Below are 14,795 nucleotides of genomic sequence, written 5' to 3'. Positions count from 1 at the left end.
CAGTCAAAGCTTAAACCCCAGATAAACTGGTCATAATAATCATTTTTATGTATTAAATGATATAACCAGAAACACAGTTTTACAATGGGATTTTAAAATACAGTTTGCAATCTCATTGATACATTTAAAAAGTAGTTTTGTTTCTGTTTTTTCCTCAAAGACTATTATTTCAGTCAGGGCTCTCTTATGTTAAATAACCACCTTTATTATAATACAGAATCTTTTATTTCCAAAAACACGGAATTGTTTTACCAGGAACAGAGTAGGTTGCCATATATCAGCAGGGCTGTGTTCCAGCTATTTATATTTGTTGTTTGACAAAGAGATAAAATAAATAAATAAATAATAACTTAACAATCAATTTGTTTTATTTACATGACAGTACTTACAATCATTAAGCTGAAATATTCACAGACACTGAAAAGTATTATGCTTCCTCTTAGAAACTTGTGTGTTATCATGCTATTATCTATATTTAAAACTGTGAAGTAGGACACAGCAGACGTTTCAGCTTTTAGGGGAAATAACCATGAGGAAAGGATACAGTTTTAGTACATAATAGCATTTTATATTACATGTTATAATATAACTTTGAGACAAACAGTATTCAAAACTGGCATTAAAAAAGTACTTTTAAGAACTGTACTACAGAAAACAGTATTTAATATTCAATAACATCTCAAAATGCTGTGGTATATTTCACCGATCCACAAGGCAGCGGATACAACAGGTGAATAATATTGAACGATACGTAGGCTGGTGAAGGTACCAGATACAGGAAATCCTCAGAGTAGACAGAGACGGAATTCTTCGAAGAATACAAATAAAGCCCCTTTAACTCCAAGTTTTATGAAGCTATGTTCAATCTCAGTAGGATAATTAAAAGATATCTCTTGGATGCATGGACAGCACTGTGAAACATGACAGAGGTTATTTCAAACTGTTCTGTTGCATTAAAGCTATGTTTACTTGGTAAGTACTATAACCCTTGAAACCAATTTAAAGTCACCCACGCAGAAAATATACAGTGAGACGACTAGCCATGCTAAATTCCAGGAGAGAGCATTATAACTTGAGTAGCCTGGCCAAACTTAATTGAATAAAAAATGCTTTAATGTAACAGAAAACACTTCTTAAACATATAGACAATATAATCCATACACTGTACTAGTACCTGTCACATAAAAGTTGTATACAAGGAGGGATAATAGTGTTATTACAAACTGATGACGAACAGAAGCTATCTCTCTTTTTATTCTGTAATCACTGCCTAGCTTTTCATTCAAAGCCATGTAAATTTGCAATTCTGAATGATTATGCGATGAAACAGCAGGCATATTTACAGATATCAAACTATACGGTGGTTTCAATTATTTTCAAAGGCGAGTAAAGCCGAAAACAAACCAAACACTCTAATTCAAATACTAGTTATGTTACACTGCAGATTTAATTTAAATTAATAGTAAACAACACAATAGTTGCCTGATCATTATGATAGAATCTCTGCTACAGAATGACATAGATGTCAACTTTAAAAGTAATCAGTCTCTGAAAATATTTAGTTTTGTTTCCTATTTCTAGTATGTCCCCTTATATTAAAGATTGCAAAGTTTCCAGTTACACCATACAATGGAAATAGTGAGGAATAATTAATGGGGTTTGCAGCACCCTTGACAGCCTTAAGCATTACAACATCCATTTTGTTGTCCGAGTCCTTTAACAATGTCCTATTTTTCCATATACATTAGTTTCCAGTTTTTTTTTTTTTTTTTTTTTTTTTTTTTTTTTTTTATCTAAGGCACTCAAAACAGCAAGGCACATTTTTAAACAATCGGTAGTATTCTTCTTGGATCTGTAAAGGAAAAAAAATATTGTTACAAAACAGTTTGAAAGAAAATCTTCAATGGTTTGATCGTGTTTGGATATATAAAATGTTCTACTGCAGTCATTTGTAACTTCAAAAAGCTCACTCAGAATTCTAAGGTAAAACGTCGAAGTTAAGTAAACTAATGGTCTGACTAGTGTATTCTTCAGTGGTAAAGTGATATTAATTCCATAGGGACAATCCGTTGTGAAATATGCACACATTTCATAAAAATTGAGAGTTTTGAGCCAAAAGGAGAGCTTTTCGATTCTTTGACTAATTCATTAATAGAAAAGGACAGCCCACATTGACCAGGATTAGAAAAAAACGATCAGTATTATCAGGAAGATCTTTTTAATCCTGGGTTTGATAGCACAGTGACACCCCTCATCTGTTTCACATTAGGATACTGCATTCATCGAGTTATAAAGTTGGCTAGAGTCTGCTTTAATAAGGTGCAATGATTTTCTCAACACCACACTGTTTTTCAATGTCCCAGGTGGGATTAGCAGCCAGGATATCTTGGCTCCACATGATCAGCTGTAACCACTGGGAAATAATACCTCCCACTGTCCAGGAGAGTCCAATGGGAAGCCATAATATTGAATGTTTTAATCATTTAATTCTGGAGCAGTGAATACTAGCCATGGCACTAACAAATTGCCTCAGAATATCAGACTACAGGGGCTCATTCTCTAAACAGCGGTAACATATTTTGCACGCTGTAAGCCCCTTTACGGTGTGCTTTGTACACCTGCTGTATTCACTAACCAGTGGCAGGCAACCTAGCCAGTGGAAAAAAAGTACCACGTCCGATGTCATTACAATATAATGAATAATGTTAATGTGTGGAAATGTATGTAAATTACATCACAAAGCCAGAATACTTAAGGGTGCTAACTTTACTAGGTGCCCCACCATGTGTTAAAAGTACCGCTTATTGAAACCAGGCGGTGTCACAGAATCAGAAGAAGATGCACAGGAGAGAATATTTTGGACCAGGCAGACGTTACGAGAGCTGTGTGAGGAGGAGGTAATAACTAGATAAAGATTGAGCACAGATCATAATAGCCTTATAATGTATGTAGGCCCCTGGAAATTCACGATATCACGAATTTCATAGAAATTGTGTATTTGACTGCCAAATATGCATTTTATTTTCCTTACACTATTTTACATTACATACAGTACTTTTATCAAGTAGAAGCAGTGGTTACATGATTCGTCGTCTCTGACATGCATTTGGTTTGTCAAACAAATACCAGCTTCATGATTGGTGAATTTCTCATACTGTATAATGACTTAACATGCGAGTCAGAGGCGGGAAGTTTAAAATGGTTGTTTAGATATTGTTGATTTATTAGGATGCAGTGTAGGATTAGCATTAGCAACGCAGACAGCTAGCAAATCAAAAAAAGCTGAATTTGTTTCAACAGAAGATCGCGTTAAGAGCTAAGAAAAGGTGGGATTTTGTTTTGCTCAACTTGTAATGTGTCTTTGGATCATCTAAGAAAACATACTATTTACAAACATCTTGACAGAGCAGTACACAAAAACAAGAAAATCAAACTTGATGTTCAAGGCTAAACAATAACTGAACAAGCAGGTCACAACAGTGGGACAATTAAATATTACAACATTTTTTAATGAAAAAAATCCCAAATTGTGGAGCCGTGCCTAACAGTCACACACTCAGACGAGAGTATCTCACTAAAGTGTATGCAGCACACGAAGAATATTTAAAAGGGAAAATGAACGATTCTGTTTGTGTTGTATGTGACGATGATGCTGATGATCAATGCAACTGTGTTTTGTACATTCTACAACTGCTAATTCAGAGGAACTTCCTGCTTTCTTAGTAGATACACTGCATCTCTAACCACACAACAGTAGTAGGTCAGGATATCATTGAGATGCTTGTGGAGAATGGAATTGATTTCAGTTGTGTGTCTGCCTTTGTAATAATAGACAACATAACAGAGGGAGAAACACTAGGGGTCAATTGCAATGAACAAAAAGCTGTGGATGATCTTGTGGTTAGTACTTCAGGACTAGACTAAACTAGTACGCTAGTTGGCACCAATTGCAACGAACCAAGAACGGATTAAAAATGTTCCCAATTTCACTGAACTCTAGGTGATGACTGCTGCCTCCTAGATGTTCCTGATATACGGTACTAAAGTAAACCACCAAGCTCTTTACACTAAATAGAAGAATTAACCTACTAACTCGAGGTTCCAGATATTATTTTACTGTGATTTATTTTGCAAAAAAAAAACTATTACCTTTCTGGATAACACACAGAGAAATATAAAGATGAACATCCCTTGAAATGCATTTGAGATTGTGAAGAGATACGCCGTAATCGCTGAGTCATGGACAACATGCAGGACGCCAAACGTCCAGGTAGCACCAAGAAGAAACAGAAGGGCCAGGGCGCCACGTGCACAGGACCTGAAAGATTTGAAACATCATTCTCTAATATTTTCCTTTATGCTAGTTAAATACTAACATAAAATCTATCAGCCCAATTTTCCTCTGTACTGCACTGATAAAGCATAGCTTATTTCATTTTAATTTTTTTATTAGTCAGGTATGACAAATCAACTAACTGACGTGAAGATTAGCCAGAATTCCTGTACATCTTATCCTGTGTACAGAAGACATCCTGTGCCCAGAACCTTAGGATCATTTCAATATATATATGTATATGTGTGTGTGTGTGTGTGTGTGTGTGTGTGTGTGTGTGTGTGTGTGTGTGTGTGTGTGTTATAGTAATTCCTGGCTACAGTATCACTGTTTGTGTTATAAAATAATACAGTACTGCACATCATGTGTAGGGTGTTTATTATTATGAAATACATAATTTTGCACAGTTTAAGCAGACCAAACCTGTTATACTATAAGAGACCCTACACACAACTTGTTAAGTTAAAAACATGTTCTGTAATTATACCTGGTCCACAAACTATTGGAATAAAAACTGATGCTGTATTATGAGATAATTTTGAAACAAAAGCATAATAAAGACCTAAGGAGCAGCTGCCTGAGGGCTATCATGCCAGCAATCAACGGCAGTCAAAGGGCTTTGTTCCAATTATATTAGTGATATGGATATACTGTAATATTAAGAGTGACTGCAGGACTGGTACAAAAAGCAGGGTTAAATATGTTTATTATTACATGTATACAGTATATGGCATTGCCTTCAAACCGCAGTAGCCCTTAGCTTTCATCAGAAGTTCACAGATACTAGATGAGGTGAATTGGGGATTACACTGACCTCAGGTAGTAGAACACGAGTGTGCAATACAATGGGAACCTGCAACACGGTGATGTGTCTAAATGTCTCTTTACACAAGTGCACTTTTTAACATGGTTCCAATTTATTATCATTGACCTCAAATTGGATATTTAAACAACTTCATATAATAGTTAATGCAGTTAAAGCTTCAAACTCCACTTCAATGGCTTTTTTAATTTCTATATTTCCCTTACAATTGTATGGTGTTTCAAAGCATTTTGACTGGTTCTAGATTATGTTGTTCCAAAGAAAAATGCTTATAACCTAATATTGAAAAAACAGAACCACATTGAATGATTACAAGCCCTGTAAAATATCCATGTAATGTAAATAAATAAATACATTTACATTTAAAGCAATTTGCTCTTTAAGTTGTCTATAGAATAAATTGCAATCCAAAACATATATACTGTATACTGCAAACCCTATTCACAGTGATTTAACTGTGTTATTTATAGACTGATTTAAGTCTGTTTCTTTATAAATGAAAGTCTGGCTTTTCTGTTTTTTAACAGTAGTTCACAAAAATGTCATAAATTAATAGTTCAATGTTTCACAGTAATATAAACAGTAATAATGCCACTGCAGCACATTTAAAACATTTTTTTTCCAAATATATAACCCACCAAGCTTATGAAAATTCATATATTAGACAGGAATCTAGATCCCTTCACTGCTAAATTATTTCTCAGGGTTTTAAATTACATTACTTTCATGTGTAGTTGACTTTATTTAGTTGCAGTCGAGCCAAACTGGGAATTTTAATTATTTTTCACAAAAATTATAAAATTTATTATTTAAACTTACCTTATATTTTCATAGCAACTAACTTCTGGTTTTGTCACAGCCATATGACGAAATACTTTGTAAATAATCACTCCAAACGCCAACAGATTAACCTGCAATATTGTATGAATAATATTCAAACTTGAAATATATTCTAGAAAAAAAAAAAAAAAAAAAACCTTATCAACCTAAAAGATGCAGTGTCTATCACAGGAATATGTTTAAATAAATCAACCAAGATGTGTGATGTTACTTTTATGTGTGAAGTTAATTGCAATTTGTTAAAGAGCATATGTTACTTTTCTCACTCTGAATGATGTTTTAAAACTATAAAGTTGTGTGTTGTGCTTTAGTGGTCTCTTCATTTTTGAATAGTAATAGTTTAGAACCTGTGAGTAATATTTCCAGTGCATTTCACTGACTTGTTAATTAAGTCTGTGTTAGTGGAAAACAAGAGCAAGTACTGTCACTTCAAACATTCTTTTTAGTTTCCTTATGACGTTCTGTGGGCTGTTGTTATTAAATGCTGTGTTTTCTTTGTGTTTGATGAGTCTGATCTAGCCATATACAGCTGTATACTAGATGCCATTGGTTGTTCAATAATGACACCTTCACCCATCTAGCCTTGATTGCATACACTCTGTCATTGGCAGTTCATTAGAAATGAAGAGCAGCTCTTGAACTCAGGTGAAATCAATAAGAATCAGTCAGAAAAACAAACAACTTGAATGAACTTAAGAGACTGTAAGTTATATTACAACATACTTATACGGCATGTTATATATACTGTCTTACCCATTGTGACTGAAACCGAACTGCAAAAGGAGATGCAGCTTTTTTATATTACACCCATTAATCACTTATGAGGGACGGATATTTTATAGCCGTTTGTGAGCTACACTTCTAATTTAAAATATATATGAAACAGCATACTGTACCTGATCTTAATTCCCCAAACTATTCACCATTTCCTTCTGACAGGAAATAATGGGTGATGAACTTTTTTAATTAAACTAAAATATCACAGAAACGTGTTTGATGGATTTCCCTTTGTTTGATTTATGAGTCAAATCATATGTGTTCCATTTTAAAATGGATATGTACGCCTATAAATTCTGTAAAAAAACAAAAAAACAACCAGATGCTAAATTGTAAAAGTAATTTACAGCTAAAACAGGAAGTGTCAAATGTGCAATATGCATTTTGTTTTGATGCACACATTAGTATAATGGAGTTGAAAGCAGAATGTTTGTGTTCCAAAAGTACATTGTAGTTTGTAAAACTGAAAGAAAAATACAGTAGTCTCCGGCTAAGAACACCCCTAGGGAAGTAAGCGAAGTGTTCCCTTAGGTGAAATGTTCTCTAAGATGAAGCTGACCACAAGAAACAATATGAATCAATTAATTAATAAATATGTATTACTTGTCATGACGCACGTGCATCCACATATGAAATAAACTGAATAAGTAAGAGAAAAGCAATAGGCAAGTGTTTGTTAACAAACTATAATACTAAAGTAACAGACAAACTAACATTAATAAAGCAACTCATCAGAAAAATTTTGCTCGGCAACTCGTATCAGGGTTTTTTCCAGATCTCTGACAAATTCCAACTTTTTCACGTAAGAGAAACAGCGGCACGTTTCGTCGCTTGTTTACATATAATTTTGTAATGATGAGGTGCACTCGTTCAGAATACAAAATGAGCAAATGAACCAATCAGTGTGCCTCAAGGCACTCACACGAAAGTAATTTCTGGAAAGATTTAAGTTTAATGATGATGAGTTATCAGCTTACAAAACAGTATTGTATCGGTGCCAAAAAGGTGTTTTTTAAAGTTCCTGTTCATTTAGGCGGAGCATTTACAATGGGAAAAATTTGTTTCACTGCAAGTTTGTTCTCTTAGCCGAAGTGTTCTCTTAGGAGGTGTTCCTATACACAGAAACTACTATACTTCAAACTAAAAAATACATTGCATTCATTCAAGTTTAAAGGTTTTTGTATTCCATTAATCTCAGCCTGAATCAGAGATTCTCTAAATAGTTTGTGAAGAAAACCCACCAAAGGCAAAATCTTTCTATGCTTCTCAAACATAAGGGTACATTTTAAGTAAAATGACTAGAACACTTGCAGCCCTATTGAGAACAAAGCAGACGTTAATTTCTGCTAACTGTCTGGAGACACATCAGCTGCCCATGACATCAGCTTGGGTTCAATACTGTCAATTTTGATCCTTAATCTCCATTAATGCCATCTGTGCTAGGTATTATTGCTTAATTATGATATAGGTACAGGCAGTTTAACATTTCTAATGTAAAAAGCTGGATAACTTAATAGTCAAAGCAATGATCAACGGAATATTCTAAAATATGACAACGTTCATGCAGCACGTCTCGATGTCAGTGAGCTACCCTCCCTTAAAGGACAAAGTCCAGCCCTGTAGGAGTCTGCTTGCCCAGTCAGAAGGGTCAGCTGCAGCACAGTGAGGTGAGTCCCTGTTGTTTTTGCCTCCCTAACCTGCAGAAGTGCCAGAGCCAAAGTGAAGAACAACAAATAGCACACAACCAGGGTGCAAACCTGCACTTTGTGACTTACCATGCACACCTTGTGTTTGTGCCCTTCACAAGATTATGCTTTTGCTTATTATTTTTAGGTCAATGTGACTCGAGACCCTATTGTAAAGCAAATTTGAAGGAATAAAACAATTCTACTGGTCTAAAACTTTTTTGTATAAAAGAAAGCATGCCTTTATTTATTTATTTATTTATCTATTTATTTATTTATTTATTTATTACCTAAGGTAGTAAAAGCAATACAATGAAAAAAACAGCATAATTTATTGAATCTTACCAGGATGATTAAGCATGCTGGTCCTATAAAACTCCATATAAAGTTGTTCTCTGTGCTTAGCCAACACCTATAAAATAAATTGTTGCATTTTAGTCAGGCATTTTTTTAATAAGTTTTATTTTTTATTCTTTCTAACACTTTCTTTTAATTTCTGAACTTACACATTATTGGTGCCGTAATATTTGTAACCCATGGTTGCAGAAAATGTAACAACCACCGCAGGACTCCCATAGCCAAAAATGTAAAAGTTTTGGTGCAGGAAACCTTTGTTGTATATAACCCCAGCGACAATCAGGTAAAGATGGATCCCCTCAATACACATCCAGGCAAAAGCAGATAGAAAGAAATAATGCAACAGTCCAGCAATGATGGAACAGATAAGCTGGAGAATAAAAAAAGACACAATACATAATGTTGGGATAATTAATGCTATTCAAGCAAGTGTTTTAAAATTACATCTCTTACGTATTTCTGGGAAGAAAAGCTTAATTACACTTTAAACTAAGGATACATTTTTTAAACATCGGGACTTGTGTAATTGCAGTTTTTTTAAAGGGTGGTTTTTTAACAGATACTTTTTTGTCGTGTTTATCAAGCTAATAGTGACTTGAAGGTTTGAAGTCTCTTCTTGACAAGATTTTAATGATCCATAAACCAAAGTGTTATCAGTATATTTATCATATTTTCAGTCAGGATTTACAGATGTTTCAAGTAGAATTCTGTACATAAATAATAATTTTCATACATCTACTGTAAATAGAAAGTGATATGATACCAATACTTACTTGATTACTGTTCATATTTATTCCAACCAGAAAGATGAATTCAGCCAAGAACAGACTGCAGCATAGATTTTTGTGAATTGTGGTCCTTGTGCTCTGAATTTCACTGAAGAACCAGAATGTAAATATGCACATAGACAGACAGATCAGAGATAGTATTATTCCCAGCTGAGTGATTCTTGCAAGGATGTTGTAGTGAGCCTTCAACTGCCAAAACAAGTTACAGTAATGTATGAAGAGAATCCTGGTACTATACATACTGATGACTTTATAATATTACAGACAGTCTGATCATGGGCTTCTGGCTTAGATTCATTATTATAATTATTCACCCTAATTTATAGGCAATATCAAGGATGTTTATTTAAGCTTGCCAGTAAACATTTTGTAAATTATAAAAAGCGAATATGCAGATAAATACAGAAAGTTGAGTTTTGTCATAAGGTCACTGTTTTATATAGTATTTCTTAAACCTCTTTCATCGGGACACCAGAGCTTGCTATCCTGTGATAAAACAATACTCTACAGTTATACAAAACATCATTAAGAGGAATTGGATCAACTGATCCTAAATCATTATTTAATGACATGTTTATGTGGATATTATTTTACCAGCTTTAACTACTTTTTGTATTATAAATATACTTACATCAGACTGTCCTGATGACATAAGAATGGCAAAATGTGTCAGGTGGTTACACTTGCATCCAGTATGGGAAGTATTGAAGTGAGTGCGTTCACAGCCTTCTGTGGACCAATGACCCTTCATGTTGTCTATAGAGTACCTCCAAAAACCACACTTTGTTTCAACGTCTGGACTCACTGGCTGTATAAAGACAAAGTTTATTTGGTATCTTTCTTTACTGCTGCTCAAACTAATCATTCACTTGACACAGTAACTTTGTTCTGCTGTTCAGTCATTTATTTAGCTGAATGAATAATGCTCCAAAGCAACAACAATAACAAAATGAAAATGTAAATCGTGTCTGAGAAACCAATCACTGTAAAGAATGTGTCAATATTTATTGAGTGTGCATACCGTGCAAGGAACATATAGCACAATGTTTAGGTTTTTAGGTTTAATAGTCATTCTTTAGTGCAAGATCTTTAAATAGAACCCTGATGCTGTTTTAAGGTAACCAGACCTATTTCATAGTGATAATTATGGCTTGACTGTTCTTACCGTCACATGTTTAAGAGTAAATGTTACTCGGTCAAGCTGGCAGATTTTTGGGGGGATTGTGTTTATAGCTCCTGCTATAACCTGTGAGTTTAAAGTGAAGTCATCTGGTTCATTTTCAAGGGAGTCATCCATTTCTTCAGAGATTTCATTTGGTTTAAGAAGAAAACCAATGCTATCGTAACGGAGAAAAACAATAGCAACACTACCTAATAAAAGAAAGAAAAAAAACAAAACGAGATGTGTTTTCTTTTAAATACAGCTTTTTTAAAGTAATTAGCAGCATACCACAAGTATTCTCTGCCAAATAAATAAAGATGCTTTATCTTTGACATCCTTTTTATTGTCAGTAAGTAAAAGAGTTCCAGCTACTCACCATTAGAACCAACTGTTTTGTTTTGTTTTGGTATAATCCTTATAACATCCCCTTCTATATAAGCATGTGGGTGAACATGATTTATTTGGTGTGAATCAAAGGTGTATAGTTTAAGAGCTGCAAAAGAAGAAAAAAGCAAGTAAAACAAATGTATTTGTTACACTATTGGCAGTTGATGCCTCATGTGTAGTATATGGTATTCTTGCAAATGTCACTGGTTGTTTTGATTTGATATCAACTCAGAATTACTAGAAAAGTAATTTCACTTACAATATGTCCTTCCACTGTCCTCTGACACATTCTGCAGCACTTCTTTGTGAATTAAACAGTTTCTACAGTAGTGACGTATTACCCAAAGGCACAATGCAATATAGCATTCAAACAGCAAAATGAATCAGAGAATATTTCCAGTTGAGGGGAGTGAAATTGCTATAGGAGCAAACCCCCATCGGTTGATAACCCGGTCTTATTCATAAACTAATAAAACAGACACCATTTTTGATAAACACTAAAACAGATGATATTATTTAGAGTCCTCTTCTTTGGGTTCGATTGCTTAAATTCCCTCCTGTCAGTGGTCAGTGAGATTATATAGGGCACTTCAAATCTTCTTACCATTAACCAAACAAAATCTATTAATTCATAATTAATTTAATTGTTAAAAATTAATAAACATTGTCTCTGTTGTTGGCCTCTAGAAAAGTTTCACAAATATCAAACCGCATATGTCAAAACAGACTTTTAAAAAGCACTTTAAATAATGCGTGTGAATAGGGCTTTATATTTTCAAAATAAGCCCAAGGGTTACCTGAGGTAAAGCAATTTAAAACGTAGGTATAATACCTAAGATGGATTACAGATTCCCCCAAGGATTTTCCAGCATTATAAACTATCCAGGGAAATACAGCTAAACACAAGGAGGGAGGAGGAAGGACCAGGTCAGTTACTGCTGCTGTCACTACTCAATACCCTTAAGCTGACAGCCAAAATGTTTACTTTTGGATGTGCCCCTGGAGAAAGCATTTGCCCAGCTACATATATTATTTAGGACTTATGATTTCCCATGCCGAATAGAAACAGCAACGTATCTATCTATCTATCTATCTATCTATATATATATATATATATATATATATATATATATATATATATATATATATATATATATATATATATATATACTGGCTGTTTCTCTACCTATGTCACTTGCATAAACTTCCATCTGTGTGTTCTTCTGGAAGTTCTGAGAAATGGTCAGAGTTGCCTGTTCCACAGTGTGAAGCAGCTTTGTAACACTTTTCTTCCTGTCTTCCTGATCTAGCTGATTCCAAACCTCAAGTTCATCCTTTTCGACAAGGTTGTTTACAGTGCTTACAAATGTCTGTAAAAAAACATATATAGAAATGCAATGAACTAATTTAAACCAAAACATCAACCAACCTCAGTAATACTGTACACATAAATAATGTTTTGAAAGAGAAACAAACAATTTGGTGATGCAAATTTAAATAACTGCCTCTTTTCACTTTAATAATAATAATAATAATAAATAATAATAATAATAATAATAATAATAATAATAATAATAATAACACCCAACTGTTTTTAATTTCAAATGTTTTTTTTTTTTTTTTTTTTTTTTTTTTTCACTCTTGCAGAATGTTCTTGCTGTTCAATGCTTTCTTTAAGTTACATTTTTAAATCACAGATCTCTCTGAAGCCTTTTCCAGGGGAAAGAATGTATCTTATAAGGATTGCAGTGTATCCAGGACAATGCTGGTTTTCTGTTCCAACAATATGCCACTCATTTTGATCAGATCCCATTCATTATTGCCTAGGGAAGCATGATCCAGATACACACTGTTCTTTCACCCGGCGAACTGTGGAAAAGGGGACTTTTTTGGATGGACGTGGGGGGGGGTCGCTCGAGTTTAGGGAATCTACACGTACCTGTGTTATTATTAAGAATCAGAGTAGAAAATTCACTTGACTATATTGAACGGTGGCTCTATGATTTCCTTGTCACTCAAGCCTCCGCTTCCTACACTGCCTAACATCCCACAGAGAGCATGTGTTTGAGGTCATTTCTCGTTAAATGTATGTTGCTTATTGTTAACTTGCGTTAGTCTGCTCTTCCACAAATTTCTCCCTGTCTTCTGTGGATAAAACTTTCACTCTGCAGGCCATTTACTGTGTTCATGCACTGGTGCTAGGGGTTTTATTTTATTAATTTTTTTTAAAAAATTGAGGTTAACAGTTTTATCATCAACCTAATTATACACAGGTCTGCACCACAACCGTGTAAAATAAGACTGCAAACAGCTACGCTTAGAGGAAATGCCCATTCACCATGTATAATAATAATACTAATACTAATAATAATAATAATAATAATAATAATAATAATAATAATAATACACTGTAAAACAATCATTTATAAAAGCTTACTTTTATGGTAGTATTGGTACGAGCTTCCTTGTCAGTGACAGTGTCATCCATAACACTTAATGACAACACTGACTGTGATAGGACCTCAACATAAGAAATCATATCAACAGGTGACAGATCCCCTGAAGTCTGTTTCCTTATCTCTTCCAGCAGATACAGTGGTTCTTTAATGCTGCTGATCTACAGACATAAAAATAGAAGTCTTTAAGCAAGTCGAACATGCAATGAATACATAAAGTAAAAGAGTTTTCCTGCTGGAGGAGGTTTTCCTCTTATCCTATCTAAAAAGGCATTACAAATGGCAAGCTAGAGAGACTATCAGATTATAAATAATAGTTTTAGCATGGGCTGGTCCTCTTGGGATCAATACCTTCTACTGTATCAACATTATTGTATTAATGAAATATTATACATAATATTCTGTGAATAACCATGATAATTAGGAGAACCAAGTGAGACACCATCTCAAGTTTAATTGTCAAATGATGGCCTTTGTTACTGACAGAGTAAACCAATTACCAGTAAATCAATGAAGATTCTCTAATCTGATTCCATGTTTGTTTAATTAAAGTAACAGTCAGTTAAACAATTGAAATACGTTCTCCTGGCTTTCAATATGAAAGACCTCTAGATTAAGGGTTACAGTTTTCCAACTATTTCTAGCAAGAGTTTAAGTTTAATTGGTCCCATGGTGACAAAAAAAAAAAAAAAAAAGATTCATAAAGCACACTTTTTATATTATAACAATATAAAACAAGGTTGTACTCAGTTTAGTTCACCCTCAATTTTAAACTTTAGCCCTTATGAGGAGCAAGGAGACAGAGAACGTAATCAGTCTGGAAAACATCTTAAAGATTGAGTTTTCCTGTAATACATATATATAGTATTAAATTATTTAAGACTTTGGTCGACATGGTATTGATCCTGTTACAAGGGAATGGCGAAGACACCAGAACGGCAAAGCTTGCTAGTACACAGTTCCACTGTCCTGTACTCTATGATTTATATCAGACTTGATGGAATGACCAAGCATTAAGAAATGACCTATCAAGGATCAATATTTTCCTTGCAGCTGTAAGTAAATTGAAATAGTAAGGTATGGGTGGATTGTGAATATGTTTCTTCGTGGGCAGTTAATCGGTAAACACCAATGATACAATATTTTATTTTACCTTTAGGGTGTTATATCATTAATATCTTCTACAA

At 34.0% G+C, this 14,795-nt stretch overlaps 1 protein-coding gene across 1 annotated transcript in view; it reads right to left on the bottom strand.

Moving 5' to 3' along the window:
- Nucleotides 1–352: 352 nt before the first annotated feature.
- LOC121330899 (adhesion G protein-coupled receptor L4-like) overlaps nt 353–14,795 on the bottom strand; it is a 29,485-nt gene continuing 15,042 nt past the window's right edge. Inside the window, exons 6-16 of the mRNA XM_041277835.1 lie at nt 13,590–13,769; nt 12,339–12,522; nt 11,142–11,258; nt 10,769–10,974; nt 10,235–10,411; nt 9,589–9,792; nt 8,965–9,185; nt 8,804–8,870; nt 5,976–6,067; nt 4,150–4,318; nt 353–1,852 (exon numbers count right to left, since the gene is read on the bottom strand). Coding sequence (XP_041133769.1) covers nt 1,790–1,852; nt 4,150–4,318; nt 5,976–6,067; nt 8,804–8,870; nt 8,965–9,185; nt 9,589–9,792; nt 10,235–10,411; nt 10,769–10,974; nt 11,142–11,258; nt 12,339–12,522; nt 13,590–13,769 — 1,680 coding nt within the window. The 3' untranslated portion in view covers nt 353–1,789. The remainder of the gene's footprint in view (nt 1,853–4,149; nt 4,319–5,975; nt 6,068–8,803; nt 8,871–8,964; nt 9,186–9,588; nt 9,793–10,234; nt 10,412–10,768; nt 10,975–11,141; nt 11,259–12,338; nt 12,523–13,589; nt 13,770–14,795) is intronic.

Source organism: Polyodon spathula, chromosome 18 (assembly GCF_017654505.1).
Source record: "Polyodon spathula isolate WHYD16114869_AA chromosome 18, ASM1765450v1, whole genome shotgun sequence".
Classification (NCBI taxonomy): domain Eukaryota; kingdom Metazoa; phylum Chordata; class Actinopteri; order Acipenseriformes; family Polyodontidae; genus Polyodon; species Polyodon spathula.
This window is presented reverse-complemented; position numbering and strand designations above follow the sequence as displayed.